Source organism: Pseudopodoces humilis, chromosome 5, assembly GCF_049639895.1.
Source record: "Pseudopodoces humilis isolate 2021_Gansu_Grassland_sample_001 chromosome 5, ASM4963989v1, whole genome shotgun sequence".
Lineage (NCBI taxonomy): Eukaryota > Metazoa > Chordata > Aves > Passeriformes > Paridae > Pseudopodoces > Pseudopodoces humilis.
Window position 1 is genome coordinate 22,891,913 of NC_142204.1, and position 25,163 is coordinate 22,917,075.

Consider the following 25,163-nt stretch of genomic DNA (forward strand, 5'->3'; position numbering starts at 1 on the left):
CAGCAGAGCTGCTTTTCCCACTCAACACAAGCAGGTTGCAGGTAACAGAGGAGAATTAGAAATACTCACAGATGCATCATCTAATATTTTATTAACTGTCAAAAATCGAAAGTTCAATAGAAACCTGATGATAATTCTTAAAAAAAATTGGCAAAATCTGAATCAACTGATTTACTCTTTACTTCCACCTCCTCCCTTTTGCTTTACCCTGGGCTGGAGACAGCTGCTAGACCATGTTGCCCCAGGCAGAGCTTTCCCTCTAGGCCTTGCTGCGCTTCAACTCGGAGACTTTGTAGTGTGGTGGGGCTCGGTGGAACCACTCGGACCAGGAGCCGTCGTACACGGCCACGTCGCGCTTGCCGCACAGGAAGGCTGCCAAGGCAATCTGACACGCCGTGACGCCCTTGCGGCACGTGGCCGTCAGCGGCTTTGAGAGATCCACTTTCTTTGCACGGAATATTTCCTGGATCTCCTCAATACTCTTCTCATGCCCTGTTTCTGATAGGAATGAGTGGAAGGGTATGTTCACAGCACCAGGGATGTGGCCAGATTCCAACCCTGCAAGAGGGAACCAGAAAAGGAAACATAAGCAAGGACACATTAACATAGGTGATGAAAGACACCCACAAGAGACATTAGAGACATCACTGCAGATACTCTCACTCCCTCCAAAAGACTCATTTGTTCCACTTGATGATGAAGATGCAAAGTGGTATTGGGCTATGAAGAGGAAAAATATTATTCAATTTTGCTGAAGTCAAAACTTACAAAATATTTAGCAAACCATTTCCTCACTGAAAGCAATGAGATGTAGGAATCTGAAGAAGCCCTAGACATAACAAGAATCAAAGAACCTCCACAGATAATGCCTTTACAAAGGCATTAAGGGCACCTGTGATAAGAGGAGTAAAGCAATGCATTTCCAACCTCCCCCAGGTATGCCAGCAGTGTGTAGTGACACAGTTTTCAGAAGCAGGGAATATATGTGGAATTTGTGAAAGTTTTTATCTGTTCACAGTTTATTCCTGCATCACCTTAAAATCATATTTCAGAAAAATAAATAAGACATCATAGAGAAACCTTAAAGTCATCCACATCACTGCTGAGGCAGCCATCCTCAGGGGTAATGGGGTCAGAGAAGTCAGAATTTATATTTTTTATCACTTCTTATTTACTCCATGGATGAAATCAGAAAAGGTTCTGTTTTTCTGCTGGTGTAGCTGACCACTTCAGGCAAGATCAAAGCTGCATGTCAAAACAAGGTCTTCAGAGAGTAGCAGATATAAAAATACGATGGACAAGGTTGGCATCACACCCTTCAAATTCAGATTCTTAAGGCTTCCATTATTATGGAAGCTTTTCCAATAATTTTGAGAGGCTTTGGATCAAACCTCATTGAAGCCAAAACCATTATGTATTACACTGAAAATATGTTTTAGGGAATGATTCCTTGCTAGGTTTGAACTTCTAATGAGACAAATCTGAAAAAAAATCACATAATAGTAATCTGTTTCATTGGCAGCTTTCCATTAGCCCAAATCATTGGGATAACTTGTCTTGGGAGATGGGGGAGATGGAAGAGATGGGGCAGTTTAATCATTTGACTTTGTTACAGTCAAATTATTAAACTATACCTACACAGAAACTGACATCACACATAATGACACTGCAGTTTCATCACTGTGCAGAGTGGTAACATGACATAGTGAGATATAAGGGGAAAACAGCTTTGGCACAGAACTGAAGGGAATTTTTGCTCTGCTGGACAGAGCCTAAAGACAATCAATGCTGCCCCGAGTCAGCTTCACAAGTTCTCTTCCTGTTTCAGATAGACCCTCTTTGTCTCTTGATTCATCCTCCCCGAGTGCATTAGAAATACAGCACAGTTGTCTAGGAGTCACCTCATGCATCCATCAGAAGTGTTTAGCATTACTAAGGGAAGCTGGGAGAAAAACTGCTGACTTCTGCAGTGACTAACATTTAAAAAGGAAAAGAAAAAATAAGAGGCAGCATTTTGGACTGATGCTTTTATCACATTTTTTCCAGTTCCAGAAGACAACAGTTCATCACTTCTGTACAGAGAACTGCAAAACTCACTCAGCAACACAGTGTCGGTATGACAGAGAGGAAATAAAAAATGAAGCAAAAATTGAGAAAACCTTGTATACAGTTCTCAGACTGCAAAGCTGCTTACTGGAGCCTCTTACATGCCTGGCTTAGGCGACCACTTTCTCATGGAGTAAATAGGAAAAGATCCATTCAGCAAACGATTTCTGCAAGGTTCTGCTGCAGCACTGGTGATCATCCCAATACAGACAACTCTGTGAGTCATCCTAGGCCACTGGGAAATGTACTGAGATCAGGAAGTCCTGGAGGATGAACTAGAAGGGAACTCTTGCTCAAAGAAGCTTGCTGGGCAATTGATTCACTTCCCAGGTGTCCCAGGCACCATGATCATTATCACTTCTCTAGACTGTTCACACACCTTAAAATAGGTCTGTACCCCTCTCTTATTGGAGACTGACAACTCACCACCCTTAAACAACTCTTCAGGTAGGAGCTGAGGAGATCTGAGAAAACACTCATTTTAGAGCAGTTTTGACTTTGATCTATAGGGAGACTTTCTTGCTCCAGAGATTCAAAACTCTGTTGGAGTCAGAGACCAGTGCTTGCACTCTGTGGGTGAAAGATGGAGAATTCTGTAGAAACTGTTTATTCACATATGTGGGTGTTCAGCTGAGAGAAAGAGCTGAAACTGCATAACCACAATCCCTTGGACTGCCTAAGAAGTGCTCTCAAGTGGCTGAGGAAGCTTTATAATCTCTCTCTGCTAGGTCAAGAGCAGAGAAACACAGGACTGGAAGGCAAGACTGGATGCAGCTGGAATCTGAACAGGGAAGAGGATACATCTGCTCCCGTCCCATATGAAACAGAGAATACTCCATGCCAGATTGATGCAGTCAAAGTCAGAAACTCCAGGAAGGAACCCTAGAACTACAGAGCTTGGGCCCCAGATACCTCAGTAATCATTTCATAAACTGCCTTTCAAAAAAGCATCCATCTGAGAAACAGTTTGGATTCCTGTCATGAAACCTCCCACTGAAGCACCTCCTGGCTCATGTGAGGAGGAATATTAATTTCCAGTGTTCAGATCATCACAATCAGTCCATACACAATCTATCCTTGAGCTAACACTGCGCTATGGCTGAAATAGTTTTTCTGTCCGTCTGCTATTGCTCCAACAGACTGATTGCAAACCCAACAACCTCACATCCTTAGCCTAAACCCAGTAAGAGCCCTTTAGATACACTTTTCTCTGTCTTGGCCACCCTAGAAACAGCTCTAGGTGTCTAGCAGGCTTCTGGATAAAGAAGTGGCATCTCCTACCAGGAATTGCAAAGGCTGTTGCAAAGCTAAATCACACGTGATGTTCCTGTACCAAACTAATTAATCCAAATCTTATCCTCTTCTATTGCTTCCAAATGTGGCTCATCAGCTTGTAGGAGAAACACAAGCAGTTCAGTGTTTTGGGTTAATAAGCATTCCAGTTTGCTCTCCATAGTGTTATTCTTCCTGTCACTGATACCTCTGCAGGTGGCACCTCACATAATACTCCCCATGTGATCATTCAGACCTTCCCATGGCGGTGCCAGCAGCACATTTCAGTAACAACTCCCTATTTTCAATGCCTCGATGATTCAGGAAAATACGAAACAAAACACGGAAGCTTAACGATGGGACCATGCTGGCAACTTCCAGCCCCACAGATCTTCTTTCAGGCTGTTCTTATCTCACTTATCTCCTTTTCAGTCAATTTTTTAAATCTAACAATGTGTGCTATTTGCCCTCTCCTCATATTGAGCTAATTAATGTCCCTCTAATGTTATTCCCAAAGCATTAATGAAGTCCAAATGGCACAACTCTACCTTGCAGGTGCTTCCAATGGCTGGAAGAAAAGATCAGACACGCACGTTCCCATTTCTCTTATCTGGCCAACCAATTCAGTTGGCAAAGAAATAAAGCTCTCGGCTACAGTGCAAGTCTACCAACATGTTTTACTCAATTTTGTCTTTGTTTAAAATAATTTTTCTTGAAGAGTTTTTTGAAAGCCTCCTAGTTTATCCATGTTAGAACAACAGGTAGGCTGTGCTGTACCCCCTATTCTAAATATGAAGTTTACAATTGTTTCTGTCCCACAGAAACATGCTTCAAATAAATTTATCAAATTCTTGCCTCATTAAGTTGCAACGTCACATGACTGATTTTTGACACATATTTGGGATCGAGATCATCTGCCCCACTGAGCATGAGGCTATCTTTTGGTTAGCCCTCTCCCTGCTCTGCAGAGTTATCCTTAGGAGAGAAGAAAACATGGTAGCACAGACTCAGGGCTCAGTATAATGCTGAGACCACACACAAATAATCTTCCACCTGGAATGCCTGCTAACTTCACAGCAACCTTATTTATTCTTTCTCTCCTTCTTCTCTTTTGTTCACTCTGTTCCAGAAGTTTTTGTTATTTAATTCCTTTTGCCAAGTCTCACTCATCTTGGTGTCTCACAATCCTTCCTCACAATTTATAAGCTGTAATATGTTATCTTCTTCACTACTTAATCCCCTTTTCCACATCTGTTAGATTCTCTGCTTACATATTGTTCTTTTTGTTGGCTGTTTATGTTGGCTCTTTATCTAAGACCATAGCCCCTCTTCTCTAGCCTTCCCTTTGTGCTGAAAGCTCCAGATGGAATTTCTTAATGTCAAAAAGATAAAAGATTTGCTCTGCCCATATTTAACTCCCTGTGGCTTTGGAGTGTGCTGGCTGCAGATAGTTCTTTTCCAAATGCCTCCTCTGTTGCCTCCTTGTTTATCTCTCTCTTCCATTCAAATGATATGTCTTAGAAAGGACAATTACTGATCTTGTCTAACCTACCGTGAACACACTGTAAGGAACACTTTAGGCTTGCTCCTGGCCAGCTCCCTGAAAGTCCTCGTAGGTTTCTGTGGGTTGAAACAGACTTTGATGAAGTCTCTCACTCTCCACTGCTGTGCCCCAACTATGAGCAAAGTAAAGCCAGTCTACTCCCAACTGCAGAATCCTCTAGGAGGAGACAGGGAAGAAAAATGTACATTTTATTCTCATTCCCACTGAACATTCAAGGTGAGGAAAAGCTTTGTTTTTGGGGAAGGCAGGATGGAAAGCTGGGAAAATGGGCAAAATCTGAAGAGTTCTATATGCAGAAGGGAGACAAGGACTGCTTTAGGGCTGAGAATGAGAAGAAAAATACCTGTAAAAGTTCATCAAACAATTTTGGGTTTGCTCTTTTTTAGATGATAGATTTCTTGCCTGGCAACTTTTGCCTCTTTCCTCAGATGTCTGCAAAAGAATTCAGAAATTCACAACTTTTCTGTATGCATTTGGTTGACTGTAATTCTTGTTCATCAGTTTTCAGTGCCTGACAATCAGAGAGGGTCAGCACTGGCAACCATCATGTAATTACTTTTATAATCAGCCCTGGACAGCTAGTTCCTCCAGGAACACAGCACTGTGCAGGGACACCTTGAACTACCTGGTGCATAGGTCAGGGCTGCACATCTGTCAGGCTTATGCTGAACACTCTGCATGAACATCCAAGTTTTTCATCTACAGCAATACCTGAATTTAAGACCTGTGAGACCTGGCCTTTAGAGATGTCCATTTTTCCCCACTCTGACAACTTTGGTGAACGTCTCCCAGCAAATAAAAATTAGTCCTATATTATGGCTTATCTTAACCGGTACAGAGGTCTAAATCCCAGCAAGGGTAAAAATAAAACAGGAACAATTAATTCTTACCACAAAGAACTGAAAAACTAAAAAGGCAAAAGAGTCAGCTGCAATTAGCCTCTTCTAGAGATGAAGTTCACAGAACAGGAGAGATTAATTGACTTAATTAGGAAGTCAAGAACTGAAGCAATAATTAAACTGAAATCACCTGAGAAGGCAGCAAGTTCCTTAACCCCAAGACCATTAGTCTTCTCTAAATTGCATCCTCCCTGATTGGATGACCCCTGCAATTAATTAGCATTGATTTCAAATTGCTCTTTTAGGTGTAAGCACTGTCTTTTACCCACTGCTGGCTGATGTGCTGCTATGGCTGGCTTGGTTCAGAGAGCTGTCAAGCTCCTGTGGAACGAGCAGCTGCAGCTGGAGTGCTTATCCTGCTGGATCTGCTGTGGGAAGCAAAGCTGGACCACCACAAATAAGCTGTTCCATGCTGACGCATTTCAAAGGAAAAATCTGTTTTGAAGATGCTGTTGGGGCTGTGGTATTTGTCATCTGGTGACAGCTCTCACCTTGGGAAAGAATGCAAAATAAACCAGCTCCCAGCAAGGAGCATTTTAGTCACATCTTGAGGTTAAAATTCAACCTTCACTTTGATGGCTATGGTAGGAGAAGAAATAGAATGAGTGATAAGCCTAACTTTTCCCTTCCCCTGCCACACTCCCTCCTCCATCACTTCCATTACCTTTCCCACCTGCCACATTGTCTTTGTAGACATCTGGGCCACCCACCTGTAAATACTGTCATTTACCAATGACAACCAAATGCTCCTGAAGTTTGGATACAAGAATGTACTTCAGGACATGTTATCACGCTAACTGGCTGTACAGCAGCACACGTATATGTGAACAGCCAGGAAAGCCCTGTGGGCCAGCATGGCCTGGAGACCACAAAAACCCACAGCACGTTCCAGCAGTGTGGGCTCTGCTCAGACCCAACAGCTGCTGCTGAGCTTTTCTGTGCTTTCTTCTAGAAACTCTTTCTCTTCCAACCATTTCTGTGATTCCCTTGTTGAGGAATACATTCAGCGCAGGTAGCTCGGAGTGCAGCTGCAGTGTCAGATGCAGGTTGGGCTCTGGGCTGTGAGAGCCCCAGGCAAGAGGCCAAGAACTGGCACTGACCCTTTGCACAACAGAGGGCACAGGACCTGTGGCACAGCCAGGTGACCGGACACTGAGACACAGCAGGAGCCGAGGACTCAGCAGGAAGAGCCAGGACTTTGTCACACACAGACTGGGAAGGTATAAAAGTTCAGTGTTTCCTTTGTTTAGGTCCCTCCTCGGAGGCACAAGCTCAAGCTGTTTTTGTGTTATTGCGTTGTTAATAAGTTGCTTTAAGGAACCAAACTTTTGAGGCTCTGCTAAGGAAAACCCAGGCTCAAGACGGTAAGAATATCTGGTCTGAGCGTGTGTGCAGGGTGTGTAGGAAGTCAAGTGAGGCACCCATCAGTTCAGTGGAGCCGCCTGCTGAGAAGGGGTTTTGGTCCCAGCAGTTAAAGTCCCTGGGAGTGGGAGTGTGACTGACAGAGTGCCTCCTAAATGGTCAGTCAGGAAAGCTTCCTTTACACTCTTTCAGAGGGGAGGTTATTCTGGGATATACCAAGGCTTAAATTACACAGCAAGGGCCTCCTTTAACTAACTTCAGTTTCATTCCAGGCACATTGCTGTACCTGCTGTCCCCACTACACAGGACTTCTCCCAACCCTGCTGCTTGTGTGTCCAGCGTTTCATCGAGGTAACAAAATCAGTTTTGGTTCCTGTAACTTAGGGCACCTAAAAGAGAGAGGCTGACACCCCATATATTTGCTAAAAGCTTCAGACTTTTCTTACATAAGCAAAAGAACAAAGATCAGCTCAAGCAAATTCTCTGCTGGGAATCAGAGCAATAAGGAGAATGTCCCTTGGGTTACTGTATTACCTAAAACCTTGGCTTTTGCTAGTGCACTCATTATGGTGAGAGGTGCCTGTATGAATACTGATAGTTTGTACGTGTCTGCTGGTTTTAGATAGGACCCTGAACAAACCCCTGCGAGCTTTCACCTCCCATGTTTGCATTTTGATAAACCTCTGCAGGGTGCGGGATGGGAGATCCTGGAACCAAATGACTACATCCCTTTTCTGCTATTTCCTCCTGCAGCTTTATAGCCAACTGTAACAAAAGCATTCAGCGATGGCACTGGGCTCTGAACGTGCAACTGTGGATCCCTTAAGGTATGAGTCGGGCTGAGGCATGCCTGTGCTTTAGGAAAATCTGTTTGATGGCTGCCAGGAGTTGTTACTCCCAGTCTAGCACTGACATTCATCCCGTCCTGGGGCAGGTGCCAGTCCCACTTCCATTACCTTGGTCCAGCTCGGTTCCCCGAAACCGGCCCTCGGGGCGGGAATCCACCACCTGGAACTTTAGGGACGACACGTTCTGTATCATCTCCTCAAAAGTCTTCACCAGGGCCCGGTTCAGCCTGGCCTTAAAGACAGCCGGTGCGGGCTGGGTGACCTCCGCCGTGACGGGGTGCCCCTCCTTCAACCAATTCTTGAAGCCACCATTCAGCACAGAGACCTCCTTGTGCCCAAAGGCCCGGAACATCCACCAGGCGCGGGGGGCGTAGAAGGTGCCCACCTCGTCCCCGTCGTACACCACCACGTGGGTGTCATTGCTGACCCCCAGCCCGCCCACGTAGTCGGCGAAGTGGGACTCGCTGGGCAGCATGAAGTCGTAGGGGGAGGACTTGTCCCGGCACTCCTCGATGTCGAAGAACGACGCCCCCGGGATGTGCCTCTCCTTGAACTCCTGCCGGGCGTTTCGCTCCTTGGGGGGGTACCAGGAGGCGTCCAGCACCCGCAGCCCGGCGCCCACCCGCCCGGCCCGCACAGCCTCCGCCAGCCAGGAGGCCGTGCCCAGCGCCCGGCTGAGGCCCTGCCGCCCCGCCGGGGGGGCCCGGTGGCGGTGCCCCCGCCGGGCCGCGCTCCCCTCACGCACAGAGCCCGACACACGCGAAATGGCGGCGGGAGGCGCGGCCCGAGGGGCGGCACGGAGGCGGCCGCACGGCCGGGCCCGGCCCGCTGGGAGCGCTCCCGCCCTCCGGCGGCGGCCGTGGCTGGCGGGCAGCGAGGCCCAGCACGGAGGTACGGGGCGAAGCGGCGGGAACCGCGGCCCCGCCGGGCCGGGGGGGCTCGCAGCGGGCGGCGGCGGGGCCCTGTATGGCCCCGGCTGCAGGTGTGCTCGGGACGGGCAGAGGCGAGGGGCCGTGCCTCACCGCCGAGCGCCTGGTCCTTGGGGCTGCCCCGCTGCGCTGAGGCTGCTGTCAGTGCTGGCTGGGGTCCCTGGATGGGGCCAGGGGAGCTGCGTGGGGCCGGGCGCAGGGCAGGACCGCCGTGGCTGTCCCGCTCGGGGCATTGTTTGGGATGAGCTTTGGGAAACTACTTTCGGGGCTGGAGCATTTCAAGCCCCTCACTGTAGGCTTAGCCAGCACCTTAGTGCAGACACGGGTCCCAAAACGCATCTTTGCCCAGCTGCTTTTTGAAAGGCTGCTCTCTAATTTGTGGCTCTCTACCTTCTGCAGTCAGGTGGACTCAGGTAGGATCCAGAAATCGGCTAATCTCAGCCAGGACTCGGGAGCGATGTCGCAACAACTCCTCTACCGAGCTCTGGTGTCTGCAAAATGGCTTTCAGAAGCCATCAAGTCCCAGCAAGCTGGCCTGGCCTTAAGAATAGTGGATGCATCCTGGTATTTGCCAAAGATGAAGCGTGATCCAAAGCGAGAGTTTGAGGAGCGCCACATCCCTGGTGCGGTTTTCTTTGACATTGACCAGTGCAGTGACCGAACCTCGCCTTACGATCACATGCTGCCCAAGGCTAATGACTTTGCCGAGTATGTGGGGAAGCTGGGTGTGGGGAATGATTCCCATGTTGTGGTGTATGATGGCAGCGACCAAGGTCTCTTCTCAGCACCCCGGGTATGGTGGATGTTCCGTGTCTTTGGACACGAAGCTGTCTCCCTTCTGGATGGTGGCCTGAAGAACTGGCAGCGAGAGGGGAATGCACTTAGCTCTGGGAAAACCCAGGTAGCTCCATCTGAGTTCCATGCCACCTTGGACAAGTCCCTGGTGAAAACATATGAGGATGTCTTAGATAACTTGGATTCCCATCGCTTCCAACTAGTGGATGCCCGTGCTGCAGGACGGTTCCGGGGAGTAGAGCCAGAGCCCCGAGATGGTAATGTGCCTTCTGAGACAGTGGCATTATAAAGAAGGGCTTAATTTAAGGTGTCTATCACTTTGACTCCTGTAGAGGTAATGCTAGGAAATAATGGCTGTCTTTTATGGGACGGGATTTCAGGCAGTGTGTCCGTCTGTCCTCCTTTCCCCTTGACTAGCAAGTGCTACTCTGAAAATTCAGCCGTGGGGAAACCATGTATCTTTTTTTCCTCATGAGGGGCTGGGGGTAAGGAACTAGCTTTCAATACACCTCGAAGATCTTCATTTGTCTTTTCAAGTACTGGTGCTACTCTTCCCCTCAGAACGACCTGTGGAGGTTCTTCATCAGTGTGGGTTGCTCTGATGGGGAGAAAGATGTGGAGGGAGCTAGGGGAAAAAATGGAACTTGGCAGGGTTGTGTCCATGTGGTAACATGAAGGTTACACATAGAGCCATCCTTCCTGAGTTATCAGTAATCTAGTGAAGCAAAGTGTAACAAAAATAAATGTATTTGTTTTAACAAAATACACTAAGCAATAAATACTTCTCTCAGTGAAACAGAAGAGGCTTTGGAATAGACTTGTCCCAGACAATAGAGGTTAATTCCTGTTTGTATTGTTTTTTCTCTAGGAATTGAGCCTGGTCACGTCCCTGGGTCAACGAGTATCCCCTTCACTGATTTCCTCACAGAGTCTGGGTTAGAGAAGACCCCTGAGCAGATCCGCACTCTGTTCCAGGAGAAGAAGGTGGACCTCCTAAAGCCGGTGGTAGCCACCTGTGGCTCTGGAGTCACCGCCTGCCACGTGGCTCTGGGGGCCTACCTCTGCGGCAAGCCAGATGTCGCAGTGTACGACGGGGCCTGGGTGGAATGGTACATGCGGGCACAGCCTGAAAATATTATTTCTGAGGGAAAAGGGAAAACAGTGTAATAAGCTGCATTGTTTCCCAGCTGTGCTCGTAGCTTGCCTTGAAACAGGATTTGGAAAAGATGGGTTTAGCATTCCTGGTTAAGTGTCTTGCGATGAAGGCATTGGATAACAATCATGCGCACATGGTGCTTCGGCACTTTGTCCTTACCCTGCCGCTGCTTAGGAGGATGAAGATGACAGTGGTTTTGGGCAGCCAGCTCTAGGTGACCCCACTTGAGCAGATAGGGTAGAGCAGATGTCCTCCCAAAGTCACTTCCAACCTCAGCCATTCTGTGATTCTGTGACCATTTCACCGTATCAGATGGATGGCAGAGAGTGCTGCTGCCAGCATAGGGAACTGAGTTAAGCCAAGCTCCTGACTCAAAGCATTCAGTCACGTTCATTCATATTCACTGGGGTGGTCACACTTTTATATAAATATGCCTCATAATCTGGCTCTCTGCTGCTGTCCCATCCATGCACATTATGGCCATTTTGCATGCAAAACTTTGTGGAAAGAGATGTCTGTTAAAGGAGCAATTATGGCATTCAGGTTGGCACTTAGGCTAGAGACTTGATTTGTATTTCTTCTTGTACTTGGGCTCTAACTACAGTGTGTACTTAGCCAGCCTTGTAGCCCCATGATCCAAAATCCCCTTTGAGAAAAAGAAAATATTCTGGGATTTAAACAATGTAAATAAACATGTTTCAAGGTCGTTCTGCTGAATGGAACTTCCATGAGTGTTGCTTGGGTGAATCCTTTTCAGGAATTCTGTTTTTATGGAATCACTTTGTGAATCCGCAGTGTGAGATTCAAATGAGATATTTCCTTCTCTCTTTGAGTAGTGCCACACCTCTTATCCTCAGCAAGCTCTTTGACCCAGGAAAGACAATGGCATGCCTCTCTCTTGGGTCTCTGTACTGTCTTGCTGCTTTTGGTCCTTGTCCGTTTGCTTTTTTGCCTTGAAGTCCACAGTTGTTAGTTACAGCTCTGCTCTTGAAACACTGGATGTCAGCTTACATAGTGGAAAATGGACTGCATGGATATTATTGTTCTTACCATGTAACCTTCCCCTAAAAACTTAGCAGAACTGAGACTTACAGAGGAATTGCCCACACTGGCACCTATTTTTGCCCAAGACCTTTTTATTTTATTTCTAAAAGTTGAAAGCACACCGGGTATCCTTGATAATGTTCAAGAATTTGTTCTCTCTGGGATTTTCTCGTCTACAAAAAATGCCCAAAACTAAACAAAAAAAACCCCACAGATACCTCCCACAGTAAAAAAATGAAAACAAATCTGCATCTCTTCTGGCCTACTGGTAACTTAGAAGTTAATGAGACAGTTTCTTCTCTTGAGTTTGCAGCAACAGGTGCCTGTAAACATCTATGGATGATGGGGTTGCCCTTTCCAGGGAATGCAGTGGATGCTTATTGTCACAGGTTTGACTGAAAGGACTGGATTCCTCCCTATTGCTGAGTGCTTATTCTTTGTATTTCCTCTTACCTGTTTTGGCTGCTTCTTCTTGGCCTTGTCTTCCATGCATGCAAGCTCTGTTTCTGCTCCACCTCCTGGGCAGCTGGAGTTTCACTGTCCAGTTTATTTCTTCCTCTGTCCTCCCCCTTCACACCTATGGTCTGACCACCCAGTGACTGACAGCCTGCAATTTCTCTGCTTGCATCCAGACTGGCAACCCAGCTCTTCAAGGACTTGAGGCTGGCATTGCAGCAAGTGCTGGGTATATAGCATGCACAGGAGTCTGAAACAAGTGACCCTTCAGTACAAAGAGAAGCTGATTTTGTGATTATGTGGCCAGATGAGTGCTCTGCCTGCTCTGCTTCTCCAGGAAAATTTAGTTATTAGGAAAATTGACATATTATTTCAGATTTATTTGCAATAGATGCAGGGAGCTGGCTTTTGTGGGTACTTCCAGGATATTTTTGATGCATCTTAAGCACTATGTTTCTCTTTTGCCACTGACCCAGCAGTCGTTTTGGTCAGTGGGAATCTCTCTGCTTCCTCTTGAGGCTGAGATGCTTTTCTCTGTTCTGTGTGTTGCAGGGATGTCTGCAGCAAAGCCCAGCCATCCACCTGGAGATTGCAAATTAAGTGGAAAACTTCTGTCTCCCCTTGCTCTACATTTCACCCCTGTGCTCGATGACATCTAGCAGGGCCCTTCCCCCTCTCTGGTATTTATGCCAAGCTTGGCAGTACTCAACTGCCCTTCTCGGGCTGAATTTTCTGCTACAAAATCTCAGGATTCTTCCCAGTTTTTGGCAAATCTTTTCCCAGATGCTTAACTTTGCCTTGCTTTCTCCACAGGGGAGAAACTGAGATCTTCTTTCCCACAGCAAGATACTTTGTTTTTCTGGGGTATTCCCTCTTATGTATCAAAAATCTATCCAACAGTGTTTTCTGAAGTTCCCCCTCCTTTTAGTGGAGATCTGTTCTGGTGATGCAGGCAAAGCACTGAGAACGTTGTGAAGGCAGAGACAATGTTTTCAAAGCCTGGAGACTGCAAAAGCCTATTTTGAGCTATAACAGATGCTACTGGACATATGGAACAGCTGAGGGGACTTACACCAGGACTATAAATGTTCTGCAGATCTTTATGTCCCTGACTCAGTGGGTGGGTTTCCTATAGGAACCTAAAGCTGGGGAGTAGTGGATATAAAGCAAATCACTAATGTTCATTACTTTCCTGTGGAAAATTTTCCACAGGGAATTTGGAATAGCATATCTTTGGTGGAATAGGGCTCATGGTAGCCAAAAAGGTAGCCTAAATAACAGCCCTGATGTAGGAGGAAGGTTACATTGACACGTGACTAAACTGAGACTAGAGTTTTTACAGCTCTCTGTATAAATTTGAGAATGCCAGGCCAGCATATAAACTCTTTATTGGTTTATTTATATTTTACTGTCTGCACTTTTGTCTTGAAGGAGGTTTGGATTCTGTGAAACAGTCTGGTCTAGTCAAAAGTAATCCCATGGTCCCCTGTTCTTCACTTGTCTTCTTTGTAACCTGCCTTCCTCTTCCTTCCATACTGCTCTCTAGCAGTCAGGTTGCACTATTTCATGCTTCATTTCCCAGCAAACTTTTTGTTCCTCTGCAAATTTTTCTAAATTCTAAAGCAGCCCTTCTTCTACCAGCACCACTGGCCTCAGTACTACATAAGCCGTGGTAATTGGTGTTGCCTGCAGGGACATTTCATATTCCTCCCATCTCTTCTGATCCCAGCTTACAACCAGGTGCTACACAACAATTCTGTTTCCTTCTCCCAGCAGTGTTCCAGCAAAGGTGCTGCATGATGCACGTCCACACACAGGCTTTGCACACTGCTTTGAATGCAGGTACATTGCTCACAGACCTCATGCAGCACAAGGAGCTGGAGGAAGATTAGCTTGCCTGTATGCCATGGGGCCTTTCTCTTCATGCTCCAATACGCCTGGTTCAGCTGGCAGTCAAGCTGGACTCTGTTGTTCAACTGTGTCAACCCCCAAGTTCAGTGCAGGGAATTTTATTTGCCAAATTGAGTGTTGGCTTACTGGCAAAATGTCAGAGCATCACTTGTCTTCCCCTCTCCACCTCCTGAAGAAAAAAAGAGTGGCACTGATCCTACATGGACATGCCAACTTGTTCTTCCTGGTTTCTTCTCTGGTGCCTCCTGCCATGTAATCCCCAATATGTGTTCCCAGCCTGTCAGAGTGGTGACACTGTGCCAACACATGGTGACCTCTGCTCCCACTGCTGTTCCACAACACAACAGTTCAATAAGTTCACCTCTACAATGCCAGAGATGCATCACATTCCACATACCAAGCTGCAGAGCACTGCAGTGTGTGTAGCCTTCTGCAGGATTGCATTGCAGACCTGACTGCTGAACCAAGACACTCCCAGTTTACCCCTGCTCTGTTCTCCTCAGCTCTTGTTCAGCCCAGTATCCAGTGGCTGTCAAGTTTTTCCTGCGCCCAGTCCATCTGTGCAATGGTCCCCATGATTTCACTGGGGACTTTGCAAGGCTGTACAGTCTTACACCATCACATAGCCAGCCCTGTGTAAACTCTTGCTTGCTCTCCTCTCTGTTGCTGTGCATGTGTTTTATATACAGTTATCATAAAGGCAGGAGGAACAAGTCATAGAACCATAAAAAATTAAGGTTAGGAAAGAACTGACATCTCGAGTCCAATCTTTGACCAAATACCACAAACTGTTTAAACTTACCTCTCCTGTGACCTATTGCTTGATTTTAGGGGACCTTAACAAGGACACATTAATTGCATCTCACAACTGCATCTGGTTATAGTGTGCAATCCAGTCTGTTTTTAGCCCATGCCACCAACTCATCAGAACATTTCAGTTGGCAACTCACCCCACACTGGCTTCTTCCTAAAGAGAATTTTCACATACTGTGGGGAAATCCCTGGCCTGGTGCATTTTCAATGATTTTTTTGCTGTACATTGCAGAAAAAAAGGCTCTAGTGTTGGAAGAGATGTCCCTTGATGTGTTTCCTTACTCACAATATACCTCTTTAGATTTAGCAATTAACTTTTCACCCCATGGCCCTGGTGTGAGCAAGACTTGAGGTTCCAGTCACAAGTGGAGATTGGTTTGATGGAAGGAAGTATGCCTTGGGTATAGACCATCCTGGACTCGTGAGCAGCGTTGTCATGGGGGAGGTTGGAAAAGAAGGTGCTGAAAATAAGAGATGGACCCTAAAAAGGAGAAAGAGGTTGAGGGGCTGTGAGAGGAGGAAAAGGAGAATGTGATCCTTTGGTAAAAGGGAAAAAAATTGAAGGCAGGGCAGATTTCTTGGAGGGGGAGAAAAAGGGCTGTAGGCTATCACCCAACTGCTGCATTCATATCAGAGAGCAACAGTCCTCAGCCTAGTTCTGTCTGTGCTGGAGCTGTAGCCAGTACAGACAGGGTCCTGCAGTCCTCACACACCAGAGTGCAGGGCAGAGGTCTCCAATTTGCTGTGGTTTGACTCAGAGCCAGAATTAGGAGGACAGCAGTCTGACAGCCCAGAGCTGTGCTGCGCTGTGTGACGCTTCAGCCCGGGTCACTGTTAGCCTGAGCATCTTTGATGCATGTTACTGCTCAGTGGAGACTGGTCCCAGGGCTGAGCAGTAATTTTGGCCAGAGCTTGCTCCAAATAGGTAGACAAAAATATTTTTTCATGCTCTGTTAATGGTCACTCTAGTGCTGATTCAAAATTATTTAAACTTACACTCTGGAGCAGCTGAATTGTTCCTGTACTTAGCTGAAGGTCAGCAATCTTGAAACCTCTTCCGTGTTAACCCTCTTTTCCTCTCCTCCCCTTGGCACTCCTCCACAGAATGAGCAAAGTACACGTGCAATCTTTGTGAAAGGAAGTCCTGGGCAATTTGGGGGAAGGGCAATGCTGCCTTCTTCTTTAGTGATAGAAGGGAGTGATTTGCAAGTAAAAGAAGGAAGGACAAGAAGAAAAGGAATGTAGGAGTAAAACATAATGTTTCTCTTTAGCCATCCTCTTCACTCAGGTAACCCCCCCACCTCTAAAGGCACTAAGATCTAAATGCAAGAAAAAGAAAGTGTTGTGTGTCTCTGCAGTACTGCGTTGTCCTTTCAAGGGAGAGCCAGGAAGTTGCTTAGGTGGAGGAAGGTTTTTGAGCCACAATGGGGTGAAACACCAGCTTTTCATTCTTAATGTGCACAAGCTGCTGGCAAGCACAGCTGTGCTTAGGTGGGAGTGGGAAAAGCAGAGCTTCTCTGTTGGAGAGAGCTTGTTCAGGTTCTGTCCGTGCCAAGGAGTTTGTTTGAACAGAGTCCCCTGGGGCATGAACTGCTGAGCACGAGGCTCGGCCTGGCAGGAGCGAGTGGCAGGGGCAGGACTAGATTCCACAACACGGGATTGGCACATCAGCCGCAGCGGGTGATACGTGCCTGGGGCAGAGGTAAAACTCCACACAGAGCTGAGTTAGTCTGAACTCTGTTGCCCAGACACAAACAGGGATGGCAGGAGCCCAGGGGAAGGATGTGGGGGGTTTCTGCTAGGTAGAGCAGCACAGGGAGGGGGGACTTTGCTAAGTCAGCGACTCCTCTGAGCTGGAAGAAAAATTATTCCTGCCCCCTGCCAGCACTTCGTGTGGATCCAGGCTATAGTTCCCAGAATGTCCCTACATATGTTAGCAAGAAGGCAACCGTCTGCATATTTTGCTGCAAGAAAGTATGGCAACTGCTGCGGCACTGAGCGGTGAGCCTGAGGCAATGGATGTCCTGAAGGGAATGCTGTGAAGTACAGCGCTGAGGGGCTTAATCTGCCGACTGCCAGGGAGCAGGTTGTGCTTCCTGCCTCCGAGGAAGCTTGCAGACAAGACCCAGGACTGGAAGCAGGCAGAGTACCAGCCGCAGGGCTGGGGTCATGTGGTGCAGTCCCCTTCTTTATAGCATCCTCATTGCAGGAACAGCAAGCTGGGGAAACTACAGTTCCCATCACCCTTTTGTGCATGTCTCCGCGAAACTACAGTTCCCAGAAGCTTTTAATGAGCCAGAGAGGATGTCTGTGGAAATAAATGCCGACGAGTTTTGCATAACACCCTGCACCTCCGGAGTGCTGACCGGCCCATGGTCTGTGAAAACGGGAACAGAGGAAAAGCCAGGGAGTGTCAGCGCTGTGGAGCTGTGACTTTGCCCACCTCAATAGCCTCAGTGATAGTCTCCAGCACCGAGCAACCTTCCTCTTCTCTGGACTCCCTCGGTAGTCACAGGGAAGGTCTAGCCCCCAGGAAACACGGCTGCTGCGGAGGGAGAGGCAGATAAACTACAGATCCCGGCATTCTCCGACAGGCAGCACCTGCGGCAGTCCCTGCACGCCGTGGGGGAGGTGGGGGTGAGGATGAGGATGGAGGGCAGGGAGGAGATGCAGGGCGCCGTGGGGCTACGCTGTACCTGGGACATCCCGCCACCCGCTGGCACCCAGGCCAAGTGGGTGAGGCTCAATGTGGGGGGCACCGTCTTCCTCACCACCAGGCAGACCCTGTGTCGGGAGCAGAAATCTTTCCTGTGTCGCTTGTGCCAGGGCGAGGAGCTGCAGTCGGACCGGGTAAGGCAGCTGGGTTGCCTCCCGCACCGTGCCCCACCGAGCATGGGGAGGGCTGGAGGGACGCAGGGATGGAGCCAGACTCCGGCAGCTGCAGGAGCAACTGAGTGAGAAACGCCTGCTCTTTATCCCCCCTCTCCCGGGAAGGATTTCCCCATGCCAGATTCCACCTTGTTGTAGCCTGGCAGCTGCCTTCCCGAGCTGGGGAAAGGAGAGGCCATCTCCCCTTTGCTCCTGCTCTCCTTCCTCTTTGTCACCCACCCGACATCCTGGGTCTGCTTCCCAGCTGTGTCTGCCTGACTCAGCCTTGTCCCTGTAAGAGGATCGCTGCTCTCACACCAGGCCTGGATGCACAGTTGCACAGAGAGACTGAGGCCTATTTTTTGGGCTTTTTCATCTGGATTGATTCATACTGAGGCGGGCATGCTGAGTAGACCAATACAGGAGTTAAAATCCAAGGTGGACTGACTTGGCTAGGGACTCTCAGGGACCCATGGTTTCCAAAGAATCTCAGAAATAGTGGATATTTTTGCTTAGGTTTGTATTTTCTTGTATTCTAGGGCATTTGAGGGCTGGCTAAAAGTTTTCCTTGGTTTTTTTCTCCTTGTGATCTATCTCTGTTGCTAGGATGAAACTGGTGCATATCTAATAGATCGAGACCCCACTTACTTTGGACCGATTCTGAATTTCCTCCGTCATGGGAAGCTGGTCCTTGATAAAGATATGGCTGAAGAGGGTGAGTTGTGGAGCTCAGAAAAATCCCACTTACCACAGTCAGGAAAAATAGGGCTTGTGGTCAACCTTGTTGTCTCCTGTTCTCCTTTTGGATGTTATTGTGGGGGGATTTCAGAGAGCTATCCCTGCAAAGCATGACGATGTTTCCTTTACTAAAGGGGTTTGGAGTAGGTGAGGAAGATGTCCTTGCAGGTGTTGTCCAGCAGAGATGTCACCAAGGCAGAGGTAGGCAAGATCTCAGAGCCTCAATAAGCCATTTTTTACTTGTTCCTGATCTACTTTCAACCAGGCTCTGAGACTGAGTTTTCTATTAATGTCTGTTTCTAATTAGGAATGAAAGCCCAGTAGACCAAACAAAACCGAGCTCATGTCTTCTACTGATTGTAATAAAGACCATCATTAATCAGTGATATGCACTGTATGCTGCCTGTGCTCTCATGGGTTGTGGGCTACAGAAATTCCAGTGGAGCAAGTCAGAGAAACCAATCCCTCATTTGAGGTTGACAGTGGGTCCAACAGGATGACTTGGTGACATCACAGTGTTACTAGCCAGCAGCCCACAGTGCCTTGTTATTTTTTGGATGTTAGGATCTAATAAGGAGCCAATTTGAAATACAGGCTGTGCTACACAGCTCTTGCCAAGCACAGTTTCTGCATGGTCATTAGTCTAAGGAAATTTTTCTTCAGAATAGTTTTATCAGTTATAATTACAAAAATATACCAAACTAATGGTATAGGATTGTAATAAACACAATTTTGAGGTGTTTCCTACTTGACATTTCTTGTAATCCTGAGGTCATACAGAGTTCATCCGCAGGTTTTAATAACAAATCTGAAAGATAAACAGGAGTCCAGTTCATTTGCATTGCCTTATTTTTTTTCCTGCTGCAAACACTCAGACTGGCAAAAAACTAACCCATTAGACAATTCATAGCTGAATGAGAGACACAGAAGAGGTCTGAGTGTGTCAGGTAGTAAAGGATCAATCTTCCCATCTATATTTTCTTTGTATTGCCCTGGGGACATGTTAGTGTTGGCTTCCAGCCACCTTTCCCTCACTGACCCTCTGGGAACCACCTCCCTTTTCCTGAAGGCCTGTTAGCAAACAGGTGAGTCTCAGGAGAGGTGCTAGATGCAGGTACCATAGAGAAAAAAAACAAAACCATTTTTGTTTGTTTACCTGTTTTGAGTTGAAGCACAGGGAAGAGAGCCAAAGATCATATAAAGTCATATGGGGCTGCAACTCCAAGTGGTCCAGGAGGTAAGTTAGGCTTTTCTAGGGTCTTTTGGTGACTTGTCAGAACCATAAGTTGTGGTGTCTGAGCAAGGTGATAACAAGTGGTCATTGAGAGAGACTGGAGCTTACAGCTGTTCTCCTTGGCCAGGTATCTGGGAAAGGTATTAGCAGTCCTCAGCACAAGACTTCACTGGCAGTGCCTGTTTCTGTAGTAGCAGGCAGCATAAGGAAGTTGGGGTGTGCTTTAGAAGCAAGATGCAGAGAGCCAAGTTTCAATTTTCTGCAGTAAGAGTTTCAAGCCTGTTCAAAAGTAAGGCAGTAATATAATTTCTCCCTATGGACCTTGTGAAGCTCAGAATTGATCTTTTGCAAGTTGAAAAATAAAGATGGGCTGCTAGCTTTCTGTCTTTGTGGTCCTTCCTTCTGTCTTTCTCAGGGATCCTTGAAGAAGCGGAGTTCTATAACATTGGTCCTTTGATCCGAATAATCAAGGATCGAATGGAGGAGAAGGACTACACAGTGACACAGGTATGGCAAAATAGAGTGGGGAAAGCAGGGTGTGTAAAACGGGAGAGAGATGAGTCTAGACTGAGAGAAGACTTGAGGGAAGCAGCAAGGAATGGAAGGAAGCAACTAATTAATGTGCTAATCCCTATGCAGCAAAATCTTGCAGGGGACAAGCTACCACCAATTTAGTTACAATAAACAAATTGCAGGCTTGCTTTGCATCCCAGAAGTAATGCTGGATGTAGCCCCTGAAACTAAGTGAGCTCCTCTAGCTTTTGGAAGAAGGCAACTGGTTGCTCTGGTGCATAGAGGAATGTTTGTGAAGAGAGCAAAGGTGTCATGGAGAGGAGGACTGGTGTGGGGGAGTCCTGGGAGTGTAATCACAATGAAGAGCATGGTAATACCTGTAAAGAAATCTGGAGGGAAATGGTGAAGGGATGTCTGTAAAAGAGTTAAATGCAGACAAGGAATCAATCCTGTAGCACAATCATACCCTGTCTCGGCCAGCAACCTTTGAAGATCTTTTTTCAGAGAGGATTGTCTACTATATCACTTTTCATCTTGTCTGCCTCACGTTATAAGCCTCTGGCAGCACAGTCACTTTGTGCTGCAAAGCCCCATCAGCATTTGTTGTGTTTGCAAAAATAATTTTGTAATGACAACTGCAAACCCCCCATCAAAAGCGGGCAGTATCTTCTGGGGACAATGCAGGAAGCACTCAGCTTAGTCCCTGCTCTTCAGAAGAGATACCGTTCTTGCCTCCAATGACAGCACAGGAGAAAGCTGGACTGTGGTTTCCACTCCCCTTTCACCTGGGACATGGGGAAGAGGACAGGTCTGTCAAGGAAGGATATTACCACTTCATTCTGCAGCAGGGGAGCAGCTTTTAGCATGTGATTGTTATCAGCGTGCTCTGCAATTTTGCTCTCAGGTGCCTCCTAAGCATGTCTACCGCGTGCTGCAGTGCCAGGAAGAGGAGCTTACTCAGATGGTTTCCACTATGTCAGATGGATGGCGCTTTGAGCAGGTATGGATAAGGCAGAACAGGGGGGGAAGGAGCTGTCTTTTGGGGAAAAGATCATGAATACCATACAGTTTCCAGGCAAGGCTCCTTCCTGCTCTGAGAATACTGGGTAAGTCATTGATTCAGCCATCACACTGGCTCTTTCTTGCCCCTTTCTAGAGGTTTAGAGGATAGTGTGTGAGGCCTGTCTGTTTTGCATCCTGGATAACTTATCTCCTGGTTCTCTGTGTTGTCACCTTGGCTTAGTTATGAGGTCTCTCCACTGGGATTATGGGTTGGACTCAGTGCTGCATGGTGGGCTTTCTGCCTTGCTCCCCAGGTGGAATGGGTGTTTTCAGGGATATATACTTGTGATTCTTGCTCTCATCTTTTCTAGCTTGTGAACATTGGCTCATCCTATAATTATGGGAATGAGGATCAGACAGAATTCCTCTGTGTTGTCTCCAAGGAGTTGTACAACTCCCCCAATGGCCTGAGTTCTGAGCCCAGCCACAAAGCCAAGGTGAGATTAACTTTGCTATGGCCCTGCTCCCATTGCCCACGAGATCCTTTGCTCTTTGCTCCTTCTCTCTTTTCTCTCTCCCTTGTGACAATGGGCACTTCAGTGGTGAAATACAGGGGCCAGTCCTGGTGTTCAGCACCATGGCGTTACACCCGTTGCCCAAAAGGAGGGGTGTGTGTGTTGGAGGGGTGGGGTGGTGTGTGGCTGTGTGTGGCAAATGGCTTTAGCAAGTCACCCTGGCACCTCTCATGCTACTCTAACATCCCCCTCATGCCTCCTCATGCCCATTCTGTGTGTGTCACTGCCTATAGGGCATTATTTCCCTGAAGGCTTTGCAGCATTCTTTTTCCTTTTTCTGAGTCTCAGCCTGAGGGGCAGATATCTCCTGCTCCCCTTTTGAGGGAAGGACAGAAACATGTAGCAGTGCATGACATCCTTTAGACACCCAGGATGCAGGAAGGAACACTAGCAACTGATGGCAGTTGTTGGGCGGTGGGGTCACAGTACTTGGTAAGTGGGTTAGGTACCCTGATGTGATAGTCCAGAGGAAAACAAGCCTCTCTGTTCCCTGACCTAAAATTGTCTTGGCCATGGTCCCTTTCTATTCCAATGTTATGACAATTGCTTTGTTCCGTTGTGTGTCAGAAAGAACTGCCATGGCTCATCTTGCAAGTATCTCCACTCTTTCTTCCTTTTGTCCCACATGCTGGGCTACAGAACACAGAGGACCTGGAGGAGGAAGAGCAGGAGGTGGAGGAGGAGGCAGAGGCAGAAGCAGAAGCAGAGGAGAAAGGTGCAGCAAATCCCTGAGGAAAATGATAAAAATAACCCCCCAGACATAGACTCGTCCACCTTTCTGGTGAGAGCTCACAGCTAGCATCAGGGAAGGACTAGAACAGGTGTGGGGTGTGGGGGATGTCCTCTCCAGGAGTTAGTCTCTCTGGAGATAAAGCTGATAGGGGAGAGCTGTTACCATGGCTGCTGCTTTGTATTTTGAACTGTTTGGTTTATCTACGGTTTTATTTTTATTTGCAGACTGTCCATCTATTCGGGATTGTGCTAAACTCTCTTCCTGCGGACCCTCCCTCCTGCTCCCTTCCGTGTCCATCCCAGCACTGTCATCTACCTCCCACATTGCCCCACTCGCCAGCCTCCAGCATCCTTCCCTCTGCTCTCTTTGTCCCCCAGGGCTCAGAGTGGTCTCTGCCCAGGGCCCTGTCTCTCTCTGCTCCTCACTTTTCCTCCTCTGCAGGTATGTTACCTGTCTGCACTCCCAGCTCCTGCCAGCCTGAGCTCTGCATGAGTGACTCACTTCCCTCTTGTGGGTATGGCCGTGGTTTGTAGAGCTTGGGGAGGGGAAGGAGGGAGGTGTGAGGTTGACTCATCCCTAAGGTGTCTTTACATATTCTCATCCTATGCATGCCTTTACCTGCCAAGCAGATCCTATGGCTGTGGACCAGAGGCTCTGGCAGCAGAAAGGAGAGTGCAGCTGGGAGAGGGGTGGAAATGAATGCAAAGCAGGCAAGGGTGGTTAGGGGAAGGGGTGGACTTTTGCCACGTGTCTGCGTGACACGCATGCCAGATCGCTTCTCCAGGCTGCTGTCCGCAGCTCCTTTGCCTGCCAGCCCGGGCAGTTTGCACAAGGCAGCCTGTTATTTTTCCTTTCCTGCTCTCGCTTCCCTGGGCTTTTCCCCCACTGGCTCTGCCAGGGGTGAGAGTGCAGTGGGAAAGGTGGCAAAGGCAGAGCAGAAGCAGCTGGTCCCCACTGCAGATGTTCACACAGCTGTGTGCAAAATGAGCCTCTCCGCTCTGCCTCCTGCTTAGGAAGGCTGGCTGGCCAGCATGTGTGGGGCTCGGTATGGAAAGCGTAAGAAGGAGGATTCCTCTCCATACTGCAAAACTGTGAGGCTCTTGTTAAACTGGAGGTGTTCACTGTCAATCTCCACCAGTCCTGATGGAGGGCACTTGTTAGCTGGCTGACATTTCTCTCTCCCTGTTTGAAAGCCACCTTGTCTATGGCTGTGGGACCTGAGTGTTATTATCTCAAGAGTCAGTGTATGTTAATCACATGGACTTTTTCTTCCTTCTGTTCTGTTTTCCCACCCTCATTTCTTTTCTTTTTCTTATGTTTGTGTTTCCTCTGTCATTTACCTTTTTCTGTTTCTCACTCTCCCCTCCATGCTCATTTGCTTTTTTTCCCTACCACTGATTGTGTTTCTCTTTCTCTCTCCTTCTCTAGCTGTTACAAGCCAGAGATCTGAGGATGTGATCTGAACACTCCACTCCAGCCTTTTCATTTCTTGTTTATATCTTTATTTTTGTACTGCAGTGTATGGCAGCCCCTTGTCCCACAGTGATGTCCCCAGCCCTCTACACTCTTGACATGCAACCATTTTTTTTTTACCAACTCACCTCGGAGGCTTGAGCTTCCAGCCCTGGAGGAGGGCAGATGCTCCATGGAGCCCCTGAGCTGCTGTAGGAGCGGGAGCCCACGGCCCCCTCCTATGCCTGGCAGTCTGGCTTTCCTTAATGTCACAGTGGCCCCTGGTGGGGACATCAGCGATCAGCCACTGCAGCCTGCGGTCCCTTCCCGAGCACGCTGGATGCAGATAGGGACCGAGGTGGTGGCAGCTGTGGAAGGACCAGCCCTTGCCCTTTCACTGTTGCAGGCAACTAGTGTGGGCTTGTGGCCTGGGGACAAATGCAGAGCCACCATCCTTTTCTGGGCCTCCTGTATCACTCGGAGGTGTCTCTGTGCTGGGTATTACGTTCCTTGGTGCTTCTCTCCCTGTCCCCCAAAGCAGCTCTGTGCCAGCAGTGTGAGAAGGAGAATGGTGTGCTGCCTGGGTACCAGGAACATGCTGGTACCTGATGTTGTGTCAGCCACCACCAAGCAGATCCCAGTTTTAGGGAGCGGGGCATTTGCTTCACTGCTGTGTCTGAAGACTCCTGAATAAAATTCACAGTCTGTTCCTCCTTGCTGCCTCTCACTTCAAGTGGTAAAAATTCATTCCTGCTGTAAGGGGGTGGGAGTTGGAGAAAAGGGGTTTGGATTAATCACCTGGAGCCACCAGAATCTGCTTGTTCTGTGCCTGTCTTCTGGGGGCTGGAGGTGTTTCCCACTGTGTCTGTGCTGCATCCCCACTGCAGGCAGCT

The 25,163-nt window shown here is 47.8% G+C and overlaps 3 protein-coding genes across 12 annotated transcripts; 2 read left to right on the forward strand and 1 right to left on the reverse strand.

The window, feature by feature from the left end:
* Nucleotides 1-72: 72 nt before the first annotated feature.
* Nucleotides 73-9,319, reverse strand: TST (thiosulfate sulfurtransferase). Its single transcript, XM_005527578.3, has 3 exons — nt 9,272-9,319; nt 8,160-8,787; nt 73-558 (listed from the first exon to the last, which is right to left on the reverse strand). The coding sequence occupies exons 1-3, from the start codon at nt 9,317-9,319 to the stop codon at nt 260-262; spliced, it is 975 nt and encodes a 324-aa protein (XP_005527635.2). The 3' UTR covers nt 73-259.
* On the forward strand, nt 8,842-11,648 carry MPST (mercaptopyruvate sulfurtransferase). Its single transcript, XM_005527577.3, has 3 exons — nt 8,842-8,942; nt 9,380-10,032; nt 10,644-11,648. The coding sequence occupies exons 2-3, from the start codon at nt 9,438-9,440 to the stop codon at nt 10,940-10,942; spliced, it is 894 nt and encodes a 297-aa protein (XP_005527634.1). The 5' UTR covers nt 8,842-8,942; nt 9,380-9,437; the 3' UTR covers nt 10,943-11,648.
* Nucleotides 11,649-17,457: 5,809 nt separating this feature from the next.
* On the forward strand, nt 17,458-24,997 carry KCTD17 (potassium channel tetramerization domain containing 17). Of its 10 annotated transcripts, none has more exons than XM_088055843.1 (8): nt 17,458-17,792; nt 18,630-18,738; nt 20,411-20,502; nt 21,413-21,508; nt 21,882-22,007; nt 22,725-22,800; nt 23,043-23,332; nt 24,247-24,997. In XM_088055843.1, exons 2-7 carry the CDS (start codon nt 18,726-18,728, stop codon nt 23,297-23,299), a joined length of 660 nt encoding a protein of 219 aa, XP_087911969.1. In that variant the 5' UTR covers nt 17,458-17,792; nt 18,630-18,725; the 3' UTR covers nt 23,300-23,332; nt 24,247-24,997. The 10 variants fall into 10 exon arrangements, with proteins under 10 accessions (XP_087911969.1, XP_087911970.1, XP_087911963.1 ...); XM_088055844.1 differs by having other exon boundaries at nt 17,458-17,786; XM_088055837.1 differs by lacking the exon at nt 17,458-17,792 and adding an exon at nt 17,799-18,005.
* Nucleotides 24,998-25,163: the final 166 nt, after the last annotated feature.